This window comes from Dasypus novemcinctus, chromosome 12 (assembly GCF_030445035.2).
Source record: "Dasypus novemcinctus isolate mDasNov1 chromosome 12, mDasNov1.1.hap2, whole genome shotgun sequence".
NCBI lineage: Eukaryota > Metazoa > Chordata > Mammalia > Cingulata > Dasypodidae > Dasypus > Dasypus novemcinctus.
Genome location: NC_080684.1, coordinates 21,314,539 through 21,334,638, shown reverse-complemented (window position 1 = coordinate 21,334,638; position 20,100 = coordinate 21,314,539). Strand labels below are relative to the sequence as shown.

The 20,100-nt window shown below is 42.6% G+C and overlaps 2 protein-coding genes across 2 annotated transcripts in view; one reads left to right on the top strand and one right to left on the bottom strand.

The window, feature by feature from the left end:
* The window catches only part of LOC101437740 (tubulin alpha-1C chain), a 111,484-nt gene extending 95,776 nt beyond the window's left edge, over nt 1-15,708 (bottom strand). The window contains exon 1 of the mRNA XM_058307932.2: nt 15,611-15,708. Coding sequence (XP_058163915.2) covers nt 15,611-15,615 — 5 coding nt within the window. The 5' untranslated portion in view covers nt 15,616-15,708. The remainder of the gene's footprint in view (nt 1-15,610) is intronic.
* A 33-nt stretch (nt 15,709-15,741) lies between these two features.
* On the top strand, nt 15,742-19,842 carry TUBA1A (tubulin alpha 1a). Its single transcript, XM_004446956.5, has 4 exons — nt 15,742-15,857; nt 17,792-18,014; nt 18,156-18,304; nt 18,654-19,842. The coding sequence occupies exons 1-4, from the start codon at nt 15,855-15,857 to the stop codon at nt 19,632-19,634; spliced, it is 1,356 nt and encodes a 451-aa protein (XP_004447013.1). The 5' UTR covers nt 15,742-15,854; the 3' UTR covers nt 19,635-19,842.
* The last annotated feature ends 258 nt before the right edge of the window (nt 19,843-20,100 follow it).

Below are 20,100 nucleotides of genomic sequence, written 5' to 3'. Positions count from 1 at the left end.
GTTTTTAGGAGGCACCAGGCACTGAACCCAGAACCTCCCGTGTTGGAAGCAGGTGCTCAACCACTTGAGCAACATCTGCTACCTTCTAATATATATGATCACTTGATTTATGACCAAGTTGACAATGCAGTGCAATGGGGACAGAATGATTGTTTAAATAAATAATGCTGGATCAACTGGATATCCATATGGGAAAAAATAAATCTGGATCCCTACCTCTAACTAAACACACACAAAAATATCAATTCCCAATTTGTAAGAAGTTGTGAGTGCTAAAAAGAGAACTTTTTAAAATTTATTAATTTTTAAATTTCTCCCCTCCACCCCCTTGTTGTCTCTTCTCTGTGTTCATTCACCATGTGTTCTTCTGTGTCTGCTTGTCTTCTCTTTAGGCAGCTCCAGAACCGATACTGGGACCTTCTGGAGGGGGAGAGAAGTGTTCAATCTCTTGCACCACCTCAGTTCCTGGTCTGCTGTGTTTCTTATTGTCTCTCCTCTGTCTCCTTTTGTTGCATCATCTTGCTGCACCAGCTCTCTGCTCGGGCCAGCACTCCTGTGTGGACTACCTATCCACTCAGGCCAGCTCACCATGCGGGCAGCTTGCCTACACCAGAAGGCCCCGGGTGAAGTGGCCTCCATATGGTAGACAGGAGCACAATTGACTAAGCCACATCCACATCCCAGGAAGAGGACCTTTACCTTCATTTTGCATCCTTTTGAGGGGTTTACATTTGTTTACCTGAGTACACACTACCTAGATTTTTTTTATTTTTTAAGAAGATTTATTTTATATATTTACTCCCCTTCCCTCATTGTTTCTGCTCACTGTCTGCTCTCTGTGTCCATTTGCTGTGTGCTCTCTCTGTCTGCTCACCTTCTCTTTAGGAGGCTCTGGGAACTGAACCCAGGACCTCCTGTGTGGAGGAGAGGCACTCAATCACTTGAGCCACCTTAGCTTCCTGGTTTGTTGTATCTCTCATTAACTTTCCTCTTTGAGTCTCTTTGTTGGATCATCTTGTTGCATCAGCTTGCTGCACCCGCCCACTGTACTAGTTCTCTGTCTTGCTCGTCTTCTCCAGGAGGTACGGGGAACCAATCCAGGGACCTCCCATGTGGTAGGCAGGAGCTCAATCACCTGATTCTTATCCACTTCCCCACATTAATTTTATTATTAAAGTTAGTCTAAACACATCAATTCCCAAATATATTGTAATACTAAATGTAAAATGTTTAACAATAACTCCTTTAGAAGAAATAAATCCTTTCGGAGACTATGTTTATCACCTTGCAGGTGGGCAAAGATTTCTTAAATGTGACACAAAAAGTGTTAAACGTAAAGAAAAAATGATAAACTGAACTACATTAAGAATTCCTGTTCATCAAATGACACCATTAAGAGAGTGAAAAAGGGGAAACAGATGTGGCTCAACCAACTGGGCTCCGATATAGGAGGTCCAGGATTTGATGTCCAGGGCCTCCTGGTGAGAGCAAGCTGGCCCACGTGGAGTGCCGGCCCACACAGGAATGCTGCCCCAAGCAGGAGTGCCATACTGTGTGGAAATGCCACCCAGTATGGGAAAGCTGCCCTGCCCAGGAGTGTGGGCTGATGCAGAGAAATGGAGCAGCTAAATGATGCGACAAGAGACACAGAGGAGAGAAAATAAGACGACATAGCAAAACAGGGAGCTGAGGTGGCACAAGAGAGTAATCGCCTCTCTCCCACTCCGGAAGGTCCCAGGCTCAGTTCCTGGAGCCGCCTAATGAGAATGCGAGCAGACACAGAAGAACACACAGCGAACGGACACAGAGAGCAGACAACGGGGGGAGCAGGGGTGGGGGGAAGAAATAAATAAAAATAAATCTTTAAAAAAAAAAGAGTGAAAAAGCAAGCTGCAGAGTGTAATAGGTTTTTGCAATATACAAATCCATCAAAGGACTCTTATTTACAATATATAAAGAAAACCTAACTATGATTAAGATAAAGGCAGACATCCTGACAGAAAAAAAAAAAAGACACCAAAGAAGATATCCAAATGGGCAATAAACAAATAAAAAGGTGTCAACTTTATTAGTTAACACGTTACAACCACAATGTGGGGGAAAAGACTTGGCCCAATGGATAGGGCATCTGCCTACCACATGGGAGGTCCGTGATTCAAACCCTGGGCCTCCTTGACCCGTGTGCAGCTGGACCATGCACGGTGCTGATGCGAGCAAGGACTGCCCTGCCGCGCAGGGGTGTCCCCCACGTGGGGTAGCCCCATGCGCAGGGTGTGCGCCCCGTAAGGAGAGCTGCCCAGCACGAAGGAAGGGGCAGCCTACCCAGGAGTGGTGCCGCACACACAGAGAGATGATGCAACAAAAAGAAACACAGATTCCTGGTGCCACCAATAAGGACAGAAGCGGTCACAGAGGAGCGCATAGCAGGTGGATACAGAGAGCAGACAACTAGGGGGGCGGGGGAGAGAAATAAATAAAAATAAATAAATAAATAAATCTTAAAAACAAAACAAAACCACAATGTGATAGTTGATACTATAAATTCATCTGAATGGCTACAATGAAGGAGGATGAGAAACAACTGGAACTCTCCTATACTACTGGTGAGAGTGTACATTAGTACAACCTCCCTGGAAAAATCTGCTTTTTCTATTAAAGCTGAACATATTTATTCTTTATGACTTCACAATTTCATTCCGAGTTATATATCCAACAGAAATTCATAAATATGTTCATCCAAACACATGTACAAGAATGTTGCCCTCCCTTAAAGAGGCACTAGATGTCCATTATACTATGCCTTTGCTAGTGTTATTTTCCCTATTTAAAGTACCCCCTCCACTCCCACCCCATTCTGTTTAAGAGCCACCATTCTAATGAAGGCTTCCATGATAAACCATAGGTCATAATATAAGAACTTTTTCCTTTCTTTGTATTTCTATAGCTTTCTAGTCGAGGTAGTATGAAACAAATTGTGAAATAGGTAAAATTTGTTTTCAGCATCCACAATCTCCTTTTTTAATATCCTTTAAAAATGTATTCAGGGAAGCGATTTGGCTCAACTGATAGAGCATCTGCCTACCACATGGGAGGTCCAGGGTTCTAATCCAGGGCCTCCTGACCCGTGTGGAGCTGGCCCACGCGCAGTCCTGCCATGCACAAGGAGTGCCCTGCCATGCAGGGGTGTCCCCCGCATAGGGGAGCCCCAGGTGCAAGGAGCGAGCCCCGCAAGGACAGCCGCCCAACGCGAAAGAAAGTGCAACCTGCCTAGGAATGGCGCCACACACATGGAGAGCTGACGCAACGAGATGACGCAACGAAAAGAAACACAGATTCCCAGTGCTGCTGATAAGGATAGAAGCGGTCACAGAAGAACACACAGAGACACAGACACAGAGAGCAGACAGCAGACAAACAGTTGAGGGGGGAAGGGGAGAGAAATGAAAAATAATAAAAAATCTTAAAATGTATTAAGGTGCTAGGAAAACATGCAAAAGAATGAAAGTAGAGTATATGACCATTCTGTCAAAAACATGAAACAGATAGAACTTGGTAGAAATATCTGCCTGGACTCTAGAGTCAGGTAGGTACGCCTCTCATGATTGAAATCCTGACTTCACAGAGGAATTTCCTTAACGATGTCAATTCAACTCACTTTTGTTCTCGCAGCACGGCTCATTCCTCTTCTTTCCCTCCTTTCCAAAATGTCTGGCTAACTCTTGCTCATCACTGGGTCTTGGCTTTCTGGCCACTTTCTCTGGTTTAGCACCTCATGGTTCCCCACCACAGCCCTTACAATATCATATTGTTACCGCTGGTTTGTCTTCTATAGTTGACTCTTCTGTTCATGAAAATGGGACCAAGGCTATTTTGTTTATTTTGCATCCCCAGTGCCTAATTACTGCTGCAGACAAACTAGATGTTAGCTGGAACTTCAACAGACCGAGAGATGGGAGAGAGTTGTTTCCAGTGGAGGAACTGGCATGAACAGATACACTGGTATAGACCTGGAAGAGTGCCAAGGAGCATGAGTTCAGCAGTTTGGCTGAAGCTTGAAGAAGACTGTAGGAGATAAGATGGGAAAGAGTCTGGCATAATTATTAATATCTTGATTGTCAGTTTAAGAGACTGGTCATCAAAAGTTTAAAAAGTTGCAAATGATGACATTTCTGGTGTATACTGGATAAATACTTTACATATATTTTCATAAAAAACTTGAAGCCACACCTCAATTTCTCTGCCTATAAAATGGCATAATATCTCTCCTACTCACCCGATGGGTTTGCAAATGAGATATCAAAAGTGAAGGTATTTGGGAAGAGGATGTGGCTCAAGTGATTGAGCTCCCACCTACCACGTGGGAGGTCCCAGGTTTGGTGCCTCATGCCTCCTGGAGAAGATGAACAAGACAGCAAGCTGGTGCAATGGGCAGGCGCAGCAAGCTGATGCAAAAAGATGACAGAACAAGGAGATACAAGGAGGAAAGACAATAAGAGCCACAACAAAGCAGGGAGCTGAGGTGGCTCAAGTGATTGAGCACCTCTTTTCCACATGGGAGGTCCCAGGTTTGGTTCCCAGTACCTCCTAAAGAGGAGTAGACACAGAGAGCACACAGAGAGCAGACAGCAAGCACAAAACAATGAGGTGAGGAGAATAAATAAAATAAATCTTTAAAAAAAATAAAAATATTATTTTTTTAAAGTGAAGGCTTTTGAAGACAACAGGCATCATATGAATGGAACTTTTACCTTTCATGGTATACTGACCCAATTCTGTTGTTAAAATGACTCAAAACATTCTCTGGGCTGATTCCGCCATCGAGTTCTGTAAGTAACAGAGGGGCTGGGGGAGCGGTCCTCACACAAAGCCCTTGGTTTGAGCAGATGTGCATGCGGTTCTCCCACAAAGCCTAGGAGCTGAGGGGAGAGCACTGGCTTGGGCTGGCCCCGGATGCCTGATGCTGTTGTCAGGATCCATCACAGGGTCTGACCATCTCGTTTAGAACACACTTTTCAATTATTTTGAAACTGAAATTAAAATCAAGTGGTTTTTCGTGGACTTCAGTCGTTTCTTCAATTTCTGGAAAATTGCCTCCCAGCCCTTTAGAAGCCATCTCTAGGGGGCAGAAAGTTTGTTGTCCTTAAAGTTGGCAGCATTCTTTGAAGCTGTACCCCATCCACCCCCACCCCACTGGGCCAGGCAGTAAGTAAACTGAAGTCAACTGAGATGTCCTTGGATTATGGTAATACCTTGCTTAAGTTTGAGCAGGACTAAATTGCTACCAACTACCTGGGGAAGAACGATGCAATATGTCATTATCAACTCCCTGCATCATTCAATTCCCTATTTCCATTATAATTAGATGCTTTCCAGTGTGTGTTTGTTAAGGCTTTAAATAGGTCTTCTTTTTCTAACCAATTTAGGTGTTCTGTACTCAGGGACACATGATAATAAAAGATCTCCAATTGAAGGAGAAAAAAACTTGGAGCTACAGATCTAGCTCATGCCACCTGTGGAAAATATCACTTAATTGGCCAAACCAGTCCCCAAGGGCATACCAATCAGCTAGATGTACTTTATATCAGAAAAAGTTTAACTTCATTTTCAATTTTTAAAAATTCTATACTACAAGTACTTTCACCATCTCACTTCTGACTTGTAATTCTAAGATATTCTGTGGTCCAAGGCATAGAGCCTGGCCATGAATCTGTCAAGTGAATTGTATTGGGAAAATGCAACTCAAAACCACAATGAGGGAAGAAGACATGGCCAAACTGACAGAGCGTCCACCTACCACATGGAGGATCCAGGGTTCGATCCCCAGGGCCTCCTAACCCATGTGGCGAGCTGGCCCACGCTCAGTGCTGATGTGCGCAAGGAGTGCTGTGTCACACAGGGTCACCCCCGCATAGGGGAGCCCCACGCACAAGGAGTGTGCCCTGCAAGGAGAGCTGCCCTGCACAAGAAAAGCACAGCCTGCCCAAGAGTAGTGCCACACACATGGAGAGCTGACACAGCAAGATGACGCAACAAAAAAGAGACACAGATTCCAGGTGCTACTGACAAGAACGCAAGTGGGCACAGAAGAACACACAGCAAAAGGACAATGGGGGAGGGGGGCGAGAGGGAGAGAAATAAATAAAAAATAAATCTTTAAAAAAAAACAAGCCATACTGAGATACCATTTCATATCTACTAGAATGGCTACCATTTTAAAAACAGAAAATAAGTGCTGGTGAGGATGCAGATAAATAGAAACCCTCACGCATTTTTTGGTGGCGAAGTAAAATGGTGCAGCCATTGTGGAAAACACTTTGGTGGTTTCTCAGAAAGTTACACATGGAATTACCATATGACCCAGCCATCCCACTAAAATGTAAATACCCAAAAGAATAGAAGCAGGGACTCAAATTAATATTTGCATACCAGTGTTCAAGGCAACATTATTCACAACTGCTAAAATGTGGAAGAACCTACATGTCCATTAACAGAAGAATGTATAAACAAAATGTGTACATTCTGTGTACACTGTATATACATACAGTGAAACATTATTCAGCCACAAAAAGGAATGGAAGTTCTGATACATGAGACAACATGGATAAACCTTGAGGACATACACAATGTTGAGTGAAATAAACCAGATACGAAGGGACAAATATTGTATGATCTCAACTATATGAAATAAATAAAATATGCAAATTCATAAAGTCAAAAATCAGAATCCAGGTTACTAGGGGTAGGGGTCAGGGTGGGGAATGGGGAGTTAATGCTCAATTGGTACAGACTTTCTGTTCGAAGTGATGGAAAAGTTTTGGAAATGGATGGTGTTGATGGTAACACAATGGAACACCACTGAGTTGTATACTTGAAAGTGGCTAAAATGATTAATTTTAGCTTGTATATATATCAACAGAATAGAACTGTGCAACACAAAGACTAAGCCCAATTTAAACAATGGATTAGATATAATATCATTATTACAATAATTCATCAATTGTAACAAAGGTACCACACTAATGCAAAATGTTAATAAGAAAACAATCTGTGCATTGCCGGAGTAGGCTGGGTTATGTGGGAACTCTGTACTTTCCACACAGTTTTTCTACAACTGTTCTTAAAAAACTGAAATTGTAAAATGTATTAAAAAAAACAGTATGATGGACTCCATATATTCAACATCCAAATCCAACAAATACCAAGATATTTTCCACAATTGTTTTACCTCTCATTTTTTTTCTTCAGTATTTTTTAAAAGATTTATTTATTGCCTCCCCCTTCCCCTGCCCTCCTCATGCCCTGCTATTTTTGCTGTGTCCATTCGCTGTATGATCTTCTGTATCTATTTCTCTTTTTGTCGTCTCTTCTCATTTTTTCTCCTCTAGGATTCACCAGGATTTTGTCCTGGGACCTCTGATATGGAAAGAGGCACGCTGTCAGCTGTGCCACCTCAGGTCCTGGTCTCTGCTACACGTCACTTTGACTCTCCCCTTCATCTCTCTTTTGTTGTGTCATCAGCTTGCTGTGTGACTCACTTGCACAGGCACTCAGCTCACCATGTGGCCACTGGCTCATCATGTGGGCACTCAGCTCACCATGCGGGCACTCACATGGGCACTCAGCTCACTGTGCAGGCACTCACGCAGGCACTTGGCTCACTACATGTTCACTGGCTCACCACGCAGGCCCGCTTTCTCTTCTCTTTCACCAGGAGGCTCCAGGGATAGAACCCGGGTCCTCCCATATGGTAGGCGGAAGCCCTATCACTTGAGCCACACCTACTTCCCTTTTCTTAAGCATTTTAAAGAAAATTCCAAACCTTATTTCATTTTACTCCTCGTCACTTCTACAAGTATCTCTAAAAATTATGGAATTTTTTTTTAAACCATTCTACTATTATCACACTTGAGAAAATTAATGATAACTCCTTAGTAACATCTAAAAACCAGTCCATATTCAAATTTTTCTGCTTTTCTCCAAAATGGTTTACATTTGGTTTGTTTGAATCAGGATCCAAACAACACCCATTGTTATATTTGATAGTTTCAAAAATCTCTTCTAATGTGAGCACTCTCCTTTCCCCACCTTTTTTTTTTTTTTTTTTTTAAAGATTTATTTATTTAATTAATTTCCCCCCCTCCCCTGGTTGTCTGTTCTTGGTGTCTGTTTGCTGCGTCTTGTTTCTTTGTCCGCTTCTGTTGTCATCAGCGGCACGGGAAGTGTGGGCAGCGCCATTCCTGGGCAGGCTGCTCTTTCTTTTCACGCTGGGCAGCTCTCCTTACGGGGCGCACTCCTTGCACGTGGGGCTCCCCCACACGGGGGACACCCTTTGCGTGGCACAGCACTCCTTGCGCGCATCAGCGCTGCGCATGGGCCAGCTCCACACGGGTCAAGGAGGCCCGGGGTTTGAACCGCGGACCTCCCATATGGTAGACGGACGTCCTAACCACTGGGCCAAAGTCCGTCCCCCCCCCCCCACCTTTTCTTTTTTTACCCCATCCTACCACTGACTTGTTGCAGAAACCACATCATTTGTCCTGCTGAATAGCCCACACTCTGTTTGTCTCTTTGCAGTGTCATCTATCCCCTATATTTCCCATAAAAGGAGGTTGCCTCTAAAGGCTTGATTAGATTCAGTGCTAGTGCTTTTGCAAGATCACTTCATAGGTGATGCTGTGCGCTTCCTACTGCCTCATGTCATAGGTTCATGAGGTCTGCTTGTCCCAGCTTTAGCGGTGCTAAATTGACTATTAAGTTCAGGGAGTAACAGCCTAATCCCTCCATTAAAAAATTCCCCATCAATCTTTATCTGAGTTTTCATGCACTGATAATCTTGGCCTGAATAAACTATTTCATTAGGGAATGTAAAGCGTGATTTTTCTAATTCTATTATTCTGTCCACATTTACTAATTGGCATTATTCTACAAAGAATAATTGTCTTCCTTTAAAGGAATTTTAGAAGTAGGAAAGGCAAGAAATAGGAAATGGAAGAAGGTATTGTCCCTTTGTCACATTACAAAGTTCTACTTCAATTTACTGAAATGCTTCAATGAATTAATTCAACTCACAAATAGTTTTTGAGGATCTATTATATGCCAGATAGTGTGTAGGGTCCTAAGTGGGGGTCTCTTAAACCTTACACCCAAAGCATGAGCAACAGAAAGAAAAATAGATAAATGGGAGAGCCTCAACATTAAACACATTTGCACCCCAAAGGCTTTGTTAAAAGGATGAAAAGGTAGCCAACTCAACTGGAGAAAATATTTGGAAATCACATATTTGATAAGGGTTTAATATCCATGATATATAAAAAGATGCTACAACTCAACAATAAAAAGACAAATTAAAAAAATGGACAAAAGACTTAAGTGGACATTTTTTCCAAAGAAGAAATACAAATGGTGAAGAAACACATGAAAAAATGTTCAACGTCATTAGCGATTAAGGAAATGCAAATCAAAGCTACAATGAGATATCATTTCACACCTATTAGAATGGCCACTACTAAAAAGACTGAAGGGAAACGGACTTGGCCCAATGGATAGGGCATCCGTCTACCACATGGAAGGTCTGCAGTTCAAACCCTGGGTCTCCTTGACTCGTGTGGAGCTGGCCCATGTGCAGTGCTGATGCGCACAAGGAGTGCCCTGCCACGCAGGGGTGTCCCCCGCGTAGGGGAGCCCCACGCGCAGGGAGTGCACCCCATAAGGAGAGCCGCCCAGCGCGAAAGAGACAGCAGCCTGCCCAGGAGTGGCGCCGCACAAACGGAGAGCTGATGTATCAAAAAGAAACACAGATTCCCGGTGCCAATGATCAGGATAGAATGGGTCACAGAAGAACGCACAGTGAAGGGACACAGACAACTGGGGGGGGGGGGAGGGGAGAGAAATAAATTTAAAAAATAAACTTTTAAAAAAGGAAAAAGACTGAAAACTGCAAGTATTGGAGAGGATATGGAGAGATAGGAACACTAATTCACTTTTGCTGGGAATGTAGATTGGTACAACCACTGTGGAAGTCTGTTTGGCAGTTCCTAAGGAAGGTGAATATAGATTAGCGACATGACCCTGAAATGCCACTACTGGGTATATACCCAGAAGAACTGAGAGCAGCGACACGAACAGACGTCTGCACACCAATGTTCATAGAGACATTATTCACGATTGCCAAAAAATGGAAACCACCCAGGTGTCCATCAATCCATGAATGGATAAATAAACTGTGGTATATACACACAATGGAATATTATGCAGCTTAAGAAGAAATGAAGTAGTGAAGCATATGATAACATGGATGAACCTGGAGGACTTTATGTTGAGGGAAACAAGCAGACACAAAAGGTCAAATACTGTGGATCAGTCAGTCAAAGGGGAGTTGATGCAAAACACCAGAAATTGGTTGGTTTTTATAAAGGGTATTTATTTGGGATAGGAGCTTATAGATACCAGACCATAAGGCATGTTACTTCCCTCTCCAAAGTCTATTTCTACATCTTGGAGCAAGATGGCTGCTGATGTCTGCAAGGTTTCAGGTTTCCTGGGTTCCTCTCTTCCAGGGTCTTGCTTCTCTCTGGGTTCAGGATTCCTCTCTTCCCAGGGCATGCTTCTTCCTGGGCTTAGGGCTCTTCTCTTCCTGGGGCTTGCTTCTTTTTCTACTGTGAGCTTACTTCCTGGGGCTCTAGCTTAAAGCTTCAGCATCAAACTCCCAACATCAAAACTCCAACATCAAAAACCCTCAACTCTAAATAAAGACAAAAAAAAAAAAACAACACACAACAAAAAAAAACCTTAACTCTGTCCTTTGCCATGCCTTTTATCTGTGAGTCCCACCCCTTGATGGGTGGGGACTCAACACCCTAATGATGTGGCCAATCAAAGCCCTAATCATAATTTAATCACTCCCAGGAACACATCAGATTACAAACATAATCCGATATCTATTTTTGGAATTCATAACCATATCAAACTGCTACATACTGTATGACTGCACTGTTGTGAACTAAATATATTATGTAATCTCATGGAATTAATAACTTGAACATAGGTCACCAGAAAAATGAATGAGTTTAGAGAATGGAAAGGTGAGGATTAACTAGTATAGAATTGGTGAAAAGATTAACTGGTTCGTTAATCTCTGTAAGTGAATAGAAAAGGTAAAAGCACATCATAGTGTTTATAACTAGCAGAGATATTATATGGGTATGACAGTGGTTGAAAGGGAAAGTCTCAGGTCACATATATTACTAAAAGGAAAGCTAAAAAAAATGGGGAAGTGGATGTGGCTCATGTGATAGAGCCCCTGTCTATCATATGGGAGAACCTGGGTTCGATCCCTGGGGCGTCCTGGTGAAAAAGAAGAAGAGAAAGCATGCCTGTATGGTGAGCCAGTGCCCACATGGTGAGCCAGTGCCCCGTGCAAGTGAGTCATGCAGCAAAATGATGACACAACAAAAGAGAGACAAGGGGAGAGTCAAGGTGAAATGCAGCAGAAACCAGGAACTGAGGTGGTGCAACTGACAAGGAACCTCTCTCCCCATCAGAGGACTCCAGGATTGAATCCCAGTGAATCCTAGAGGAGAGAAAATGAGAAGAGAAGACAACACAGACAGTGAAAAGAGCAGGGCAGGAAGAGGGGAAAGGGGGGAAATAAAAAAATAAAAAATCTTAAAAAAAAAAAGTAACATGGGGGAGTGGATGTGGCTCAAGCAGTTGGGCTCCCACCTCCCACATGGGAGGTTCTGGGTTTGGTTCCCAGTGCCTCCGAAAGAGGAAAAGTGGACACAACGAGTAGATAATGAGCAGACAAACTAGGGAGCCATCTCAGGGGTGGAGGGAAGTAACATGGGACTGTATAGCATAGTAAAACCTCATGTGAAATAGGAATATGGGTAATATTTCATATATACGACTGTTTTGCTTTGAAACTAAATAAATGCATGTTACTGTATAAAATGTTAATAATGGGGGAAAATCATATTATGCTAAGTAAGAGAAACTAAACACAAAGTACTATATATTGTATGGTTCCATTTATATCAAACGTAAATACAAATCAATTTTTAAAGATGAAATTAGATAAGTGGTTATGTAGGGCTTGGGAAGAACTGCTAAGGGGTGTGGAGTTTTTCTTTTTAGAGTAATGAAATTGTTCTAAAATTTTTTGTGTAACCACAATACTGTGATTATACTAAAAGCCACTGATTGTACGCTTTGGATAGATTGTATGGTATGTGACTATATCTCAATTAAACTGCTTTAAAAAAAAAAAAAAGAATAATTCTCAAGTTTCTGAATTGAGAAACCGAGAGTATACTGTTCCATTTACTGAGCAAGAGAACCCTGTAGAAAGTACATGTTTGGCCAAGCAGAAAACTCGTTCAGTTTGAGATATCTGTGGGAAATCAAACTAGAGGTTGGAAGTTTACTATATGATCTGGAGCTAAGAGAAGATGTGGAGAAATCAACATACAGAAAGCATGTGAAGCCTTGGGAGTGAATGTGCTTACCCTAGGAATGTATGGGATCACCTATGGAGCATGGAATGAAATGATTAAAGAGTCTAGGATTGAACATTGAGGAACTCCAACATTTAAAGTTTAGAGAAAGTCTTCGCAGCAAAGACTGAGAAGGAACAAAAGATGTAGGAGGGAAACCAGGAAAATGTACTTTTTGAGGCCAAAGGAAGAAAATGTTTCAAGAAAGAGATAATAGTCAAGGGCAACAAAGCTTATCACAGGTCAAGAACGAAAAAGTGTGCAGTGGATCCAGCAACAAATGTGGAGCACATTTGGTTTCCAGGGATGGCTGGAACAGAAAGCAGATCAGAATGGATTTAGGAATGAATAGGAGGTGAAGTAGAAAAAAAAAGGGTGTTTGACAATGCTCTTGTTTCCTACATTAAGTAATGACACATGAGGTCATGCAATGGCTTCTACAAGTATCCCACCACCCCTACAGACAAAAACGCATGCCAATCTCAAAGCTATGTACGTGTTTTGTTTCTTCAACTAAATTGGAAGGTTTTAGAGAAAAATGTCTATGCAACTACTTCTGAATTCCCACACAAGAGCGCACTGTAGATACTCAGTAAATGCTTGTTGAATATGAAAAGTAAAATACTTTATTAATACCTTTAAATTACTCACCATGATAATAGTAAATGAAATATGCACAGACAAGCTGTAATAATCAACAAACATGTATTTAATGTCTACTTATGCTAGCCACTTTCCTAGGGACAAGGACTCACATTTTAATGGAGGGGTGTAATCAGGCAAATAAATTTTTAAAATTCTACAAATACTACAAAAGAAAGATATTTTATAGTAATCTTACTGTGTACAAGAATGAATCTAGGGTAGATTACTTATACATATATATTGATGTAAATTAAAGAAATTGGCAGCAAAAATAAGACGTGAACTAGTAAAAAATAATTTTTGCTTCCCAGAGTTTGCATGCCATTAAGTCAGATAATAAGGAACAAAAAGAAGAGAGTATTATTTCCCCTGCTCTCATATTTATATATTTAATAGACTATCAGTGCTTAAATAGTATATTTCTGACCTAGATCTTATTGTTACTTAGGCCCAAAGGGAAAAAACATCTCATTTACATATGGCACAGAATGGCTCTGAGATAGAATTACAAAGAATCAATTGCAGGAATCCTCCTCTCTTTTATTTAATCTTCTGTAGATTGGGTAAAGAACTGAGACTATTAGGGAAATGATATATTTCTTAATTAATGTTTTATATTGTAAAGAAAATAAAATTCAAGGCTCTCCCTCTCATTCTAAAAAGGAAACCTGTACATTTTACCATGGTCTAGCCCTCTTATTTCTTTCATTATTAAAATTTTGAAAGAAGTATTCTGAATGATCTACTTATGCTTATGCTCCCCTCTACCATTTAATTCTTATTTTTGGTGGTCAAGTTTACCTCTGGGTTCAGAAAGCATATCAGATTCAAGCCATCTTTAATCCTTTCTCTATACTTTCATTTGCTAAAGAGATGGAGATTAAATGATGTTGATCATTTTCCTATGAGATGTGCAAGAAGTAAATAAAATAATTTATATTGGGTTTTTATTTTTTTTCTAGAGAAGACTACTGCAGCACATTTGAAGTAAAGCAGAGCTGTAGATGGCAAGCTGGAAAAATCTATGGCCGCCACTGTCACAGCACAACCTGCAGCAGCTGTCTCCCCTCTCCCACACCCTGCTCTGCCTGCCAGCCCAGCAGGAATGAATGGGCTCTGTAGAGTACAGTCAATGGTGCTGCACACTCAAAATTTGTCACTGAAAACCGAATGAAACATTATCTGCCTAAATACTGTTTTCCAACTTTGGTGGCAAAACTAAATTCTTAACCTCTGAAAGTTTATCAGCAAAGTCAGGTTGGTACCCAGTCCAGAGACTTACTCTGCATTGTCCATCCTTGTTGATAATGGAGACTCTCTAAATAGCAAAAGAATGTTACTGCAATCTATTTCCTGGGAGTGAATGCAAAGCCTTTTTGTCCTCAACGGGCAGTTGAGCAACCACCAGAGTCTGGTTGAATAGCAACCATGTGAGGCTGGCTACAATTCCCACAGTTAGAAGAGCAATCGCAGAGGAGGATATTTACCGAATTCACATAAGAACTACATAAAAAAGAAATGCCGTTATTGAGCTGACATTACAAAATTGTCTGTGGATGGAGGCAACATTACAAAATGGTCTTCTTTTTACATGACATATCTCTCCTCTCTTTAATTTGATGTGTTTTTTTTTTTTTTTTTGCTTGTTACTTTCCAGAAAAGAGAACGCAGAAATATACATAAACAGGTAGTTTAACTTCTGAACTCAATTATTTTGCCTTGTATTTGTCCAGTTCTATATCAGGAAAGATGATTCATTTCTAGGGACAATATACCACAAAAAATACTATATAAACTTCAGGTAAGGACTATTTCTAGTAATTATTTTATTATTCCACATTTATTAGGTCTTTATTACTGCAGAATCAAAACTACTCGTGTGCTTCCTTGTCAATACGGTTATTCTTTCCTCCTTAATTTTTGTTTAGCTATTGTGGGGAGGGAGTAAAAAAAGGTCTGGAAATAAATTACCTTCACCTAAGAAACCATTTGGAAAAGCTCTATTATTGAATTTTTTTAAATTAAAAAATAAGTTACTGAAGCCATTTTAATCACTTCCATTTCTCTCCTACTTTATTTTTAAAAAATTATTAGAGAAGTTGTATAGGTTTACCAAAAAAAAAAAAAAAAGTCATGCATTAAACGATGAGTTCCCAAATTCTCCTACTTTATTTTCAAAGCAATTAGGGACGTTGAATCTTCACCAAACACAGTTTAGGAGGTACAGGGAGTGATTTTCCATTGAATATTTCATCTCAACACAAATTCCGCGATAAGTGTAAGGAAAAAACCTAACATGCTTCAATAAGTACTATAAAATCATCCAACCCCAGTCCTCTTTTCTTCCATTTCCCCCGACCCCACCCCATAATGGATGCTTGGCTAACTGCTTTTCCTTGGTCTCTTTGTCTGAAGGATGCAAACAGTCTATGGATGCTGGGGGGGGGGGGGGGGGAGGGGGGAGAGATTACCTCATCCCATGTCGCTTGCACCAATCACCACTCTCTTGTCGTGGCTTCTCTGGGCAGATTGAGGGGTCTGGACCAACAGGAAAAGGCCCCGGTCCATCCCCATGGTGACCGAGCTGTATATAGGCAGCCGCATCCGCCCATGTGCCGCAGGTTCTCTTACATCGACCGCCTAAGAGTCGCGCTGTAAGAAGCAAAAACCTCTCCTCTTCTCCGCCATCTGCTCGGCAGCCGCGAAGCAGCAACCATGGTAAGAATCTCTTTTCTCCAGCTCTTGGCAGTTGGGTGGGGTTAGTTCTCCAGCGTCTACTGGAAAACCCGAAGCCATTTTCCCTTGCGACCTCTTCGAGCGAGAGTCGTTTCTGCTTCGTGGGCTGAGCCGGCGGCCGCAGCGCGCGGAGCAGGAGCCCGGCGGGCCCTGCGCGCCGAGCCCGAGCGCGGGGCCGGAACCAAGGCGGCCGCGGCCGCTGCGCCACCGCGCCTCCCGGCCGCAGGGGCCCCTCTGTCGGGGGGAAGGCCTGGGGCCGGCAGGGGCGGCGCGGAGCCGCCGGTCGGCTCGTGGTGAATGTGCTGGCGTCCCTCGAGCGCCTCTTTTCTGTCTCGCCGCGTCTCCCGGGAACAGGAAGAGGAGTCATTGTCCGGAGAGAGCAGGGGCGCGGGGGTGCGGCGGAGAACGCAGGGACGAAGCCGGGCTCTCGTTTCGTAGAAGGAGCCCGGCCGGTTCGCTGGTAGTTTAGTAACGGAATAAAGGAGTTCCTCCGGGTCCCCTGGCGGGCGGCGCGGCGGCGGACTTGAATGTTTCGTGCTCCTCGGCGTTGCTGCACTGGGCGGGGTTCGCCCTCGGCGATCGCTCGCTGGCGGGAGAAGGCCTCGTAGAAGCCTCTAATCACGGCCGAACTGTACGCCTCAAAAGATTTTCCTTCACTGTTAAAACTTAGATGAGGTATATTTATTTTTCTTAAGGAGGAAGGTCACAGTTCACTAGACAAGCACTTTAGACTCTGGTCGGGGAACGCCCCGCGCTGACGTGTGTGTGTCCATCTGTCCGTCTGGACCGCACGTTCTGCGAGGAAGAAAGCCCACTGTGGGCCAAGGTACCCTAAGGCTCAAAACTCAGGGAAACGCCCTTTCCCATCCCACCCCCCACACTTCAGTGAATAGACAATGGAAGCTGTCTTAAAGACTTAGAGAAGAAAATCTATTGAATGTGATGAGTATGAATATTCTGTGGTGGGTGGAGAATCTCAGAATGAAAATACTATTTCGTTGTTTTCAAGAAATATTTCATTATCTTTTCACTAGGCTTTTTATTCTTTGTTTGGTAGCCTTTCATGTGATACTAGTTTCTAATTTAGGAACAGCTGTTTTAAAGATCCTAATAATTTTTCAGCTTTTTTTTTTTGAAATGGAGAAGATTCTAGAAAAACTTTTTTTTTAAGTATTGAAATTTCTGCAGACAAAGAAGAAATTATACTCTGTATCCAGCTGTCTTTTGTTCTAGTGTCTTTGTTCTAGTTCATTAATTCGTTTCAATTCTGGCACATTGGTCCCAGGCTAGGTCAGAGAAGGAAAACAGGCAAAAAAGCACAATGAGCTCGTGGAGACAGTAGCTGGAAATAGACCTTGCTCTGTTAAATAATGTAGCAGACAGTATACAGGTTAGCACCAGGCACAGCAAATACAGGAATGCAGCAAGGCCAGTAGAGAGACCTTGTTTAGCTTCTACCTCCTAGTATTGAGGGATTCTGCAGCTTGACTGCAGATGGGTGTGGCTGTTAGCCTCAGCTGCAGTGCGGATGTCCACACTGAAACACCACGTCGCATTTAGACAAAACCCTAATCTTTATTAAAAGAGGAAGGAAGCAGTGAAATATTCCAATTAATTTAGCATTGGATTTAATTTACTTCATTTTACAAAATCTGTGTTTCGCATATTTTTAAAATATGAAAAATCTATTCAAGCATGACTGTGGGAACAATGGGTTTGCACCATGTGCTGAACAGTTACATTATCATTCGGACCACACCCATCAGCTATACTTGTAGCAGGTGCTTTTCCTTACTCACTTTTATTATGTTAGTGATACCATCTCAAAAATTTTTAAAGAATACCTAAATATTATTGAAAATTCAAAATACTAATTCAGCCTAATTTTAACTTTTTTCCTCTTTTCCTTTGTACAGCGTGAGTGCATCTCCATCCACGTCGGCCAGGCTGGTGTCCAGATTGGCAATGCCTGCTGGGAGCTCTACTGCCTGGAACACGGCATCCAGCCCGATGGCCAGATGCCAAGTGACAAGACCATTGGGGGAGGAGATGACTCCTTCAACACCTTCTTCAGTGAGACCGGCGCTGGCAAGCATGTGCCCAGGGCAGTGTTTGTAGACCTGGAACCCACAGTCATTGGTGAGTTGAACTTAGTAGCCCACGTGAGCTCCTAGGGGTCTGGGACAGGAGGTCTGTCCTGGGGCTCCACCGATGCCCTCCAGGGTGAAGTCGGCGTGTGCGGGTTGTGGGTGACGGGTGGTGCTTTGTTTTTCTTTCCAGATGAAGTTCGCACTGGCACCTACCGCCAGCTCTTCCACCCTGAGCAGCTCATCACAGGCAAGGAAGATGCTGCCAATAACTATGCCCGCGGGCATTACACCATCGGCAAGGAGATCATCGACCTGGTTCTGGACAGAATTCGCAAACTGGTAAGTTTATTCTCAGGAATATACAGTAAATGAGCCCTCAGGAAGACATCAAAATAAATGCTGGGGTTTGTTTTTTTTTTCAAACATAGAATTGAAATGTAATAGAGATTAATTATTCCTGTAGTGTTTTGTTTTTTTAATTCAATTTTAAAATGGATGATTTGTGTCCTTTTTTAAGTATTAATGAAGTTTTTAAAATTAAGAAATGCTGAATAATTCCATGGTGATCTGCATTTTAAAAAGCGTTTGTCAAAATAAAATCTCAACACTTAGATATGAAAGGTGCAAATAACATTATGCTTATATCACAAAGAGTAATAACTATCTCTTCTATTCTCTTTTCTAACAGGCCGACCAGTGCACAGGGCTTCAGGGCTTCTTGGTTTTCCACAGCTTTGGTGGGGGAACCGGTTCTGGGTTCACCTCCCTGCTGATGGAACGCCTTTCTGTTGATTACGGCAAGAAGTCCAAGCTGGAGTTCTCCATTTACCCAGCCCCCCAGGTCTCCACAGCTGTGGTCGAGCCCTACAACTCCATCCTCACCACCCACACCACCCTGGAGCACTCAGATTGTGCCTTCATGGTAGACAATGAGGCCATCTATGACATCTGTCGCAGAAATCTTGATATTGAGCGCCCAACCTACACCAATCTGAATAGGTTGATAGGTCAGATTGTGTCCTCCATCACAGCTTCCCTCAGGTTCGATGGTGCCCTGAATGTAGATCTGACAGAATTCCAGACCAACCTGGTGCCCTATCCCCGCATCCACTTTCCTCTGGCCACATACGCCCCTGTCATCTCTGCTGAGAAAGCCTACCATGAGCAGCTTTCTGTAGCAGAGATCACCAATGCTTGCTTTGAGCCGGCCAACCAGATGGTGAAATGCGACCCTCGCCACGGTAAATACATGGCCTGCTGCCTGTTGTACCGGGGCGACGTGGTTCCCAAAGACGTCAATGCTGCCATTGCCACCATCAAGACCAAGCGCACCATCCAGTTTGTGGACTGGTGTCCCACTGGCTTCAAGGTCGGCATTAATTACCAGCCTCCCACTGTGGTTCCTGGTGGCGACCTGGCCAAGGTGCAGCGAGCTGTGTGCATGCTGAGCAACACCACAGCCATTGCTGAGGCCTGGGCTCGCCTGGACCACAAGTTTGACCTGATGTACGCCAAGCGTGCCTTTGTCCACTGGTACGTGGGGGAGGGAATGGAGGAAGGAGAGTTTTCTGAGGCCCGTGAGGACATGGCTGCCCTCGAGAAGGATTATGAGGAGGTTGGTGTAGATTCTGTTGAAGGAGAAGGTGAGGAAGAAGGAGAAGAATACTAAATTTAAAAGTCACAAAGGTGCTGCTTTTACAGGGAAGCTTATTCTGTTTTAAGCATTGAAAAGCTGCAGTGTGAATCAGTTAATTTGTATGTAGCAGTGTATACGCTCATACAAATACTGACCTATGCTTTAAATATGAACACTTTGTTACAGACCCAAACTCCATTTCTAATGGGTTTTGAATAAAGTATTCCCTGTCTTAAATGAATTCAGTCTTGGGTTTTCTATTTTCAGTGTCTAAAAATGTTTATGTATTTGGAACAATGAGAAGAAAAAATAAGTGTTGCTGGTTTATACATGAAATTATGAAGTGACTTAATTTAAAAAGTTTGTTATTAGAGAAATTGTGAATTTACAGAACAATCAGGCATAAAATGGATGATTCCCATATACTACCCTATTATTAACAACTTGTATCGGTGTGGTTCATTTATTACAATTGATGAAACTTTTTAAATTATTTAGT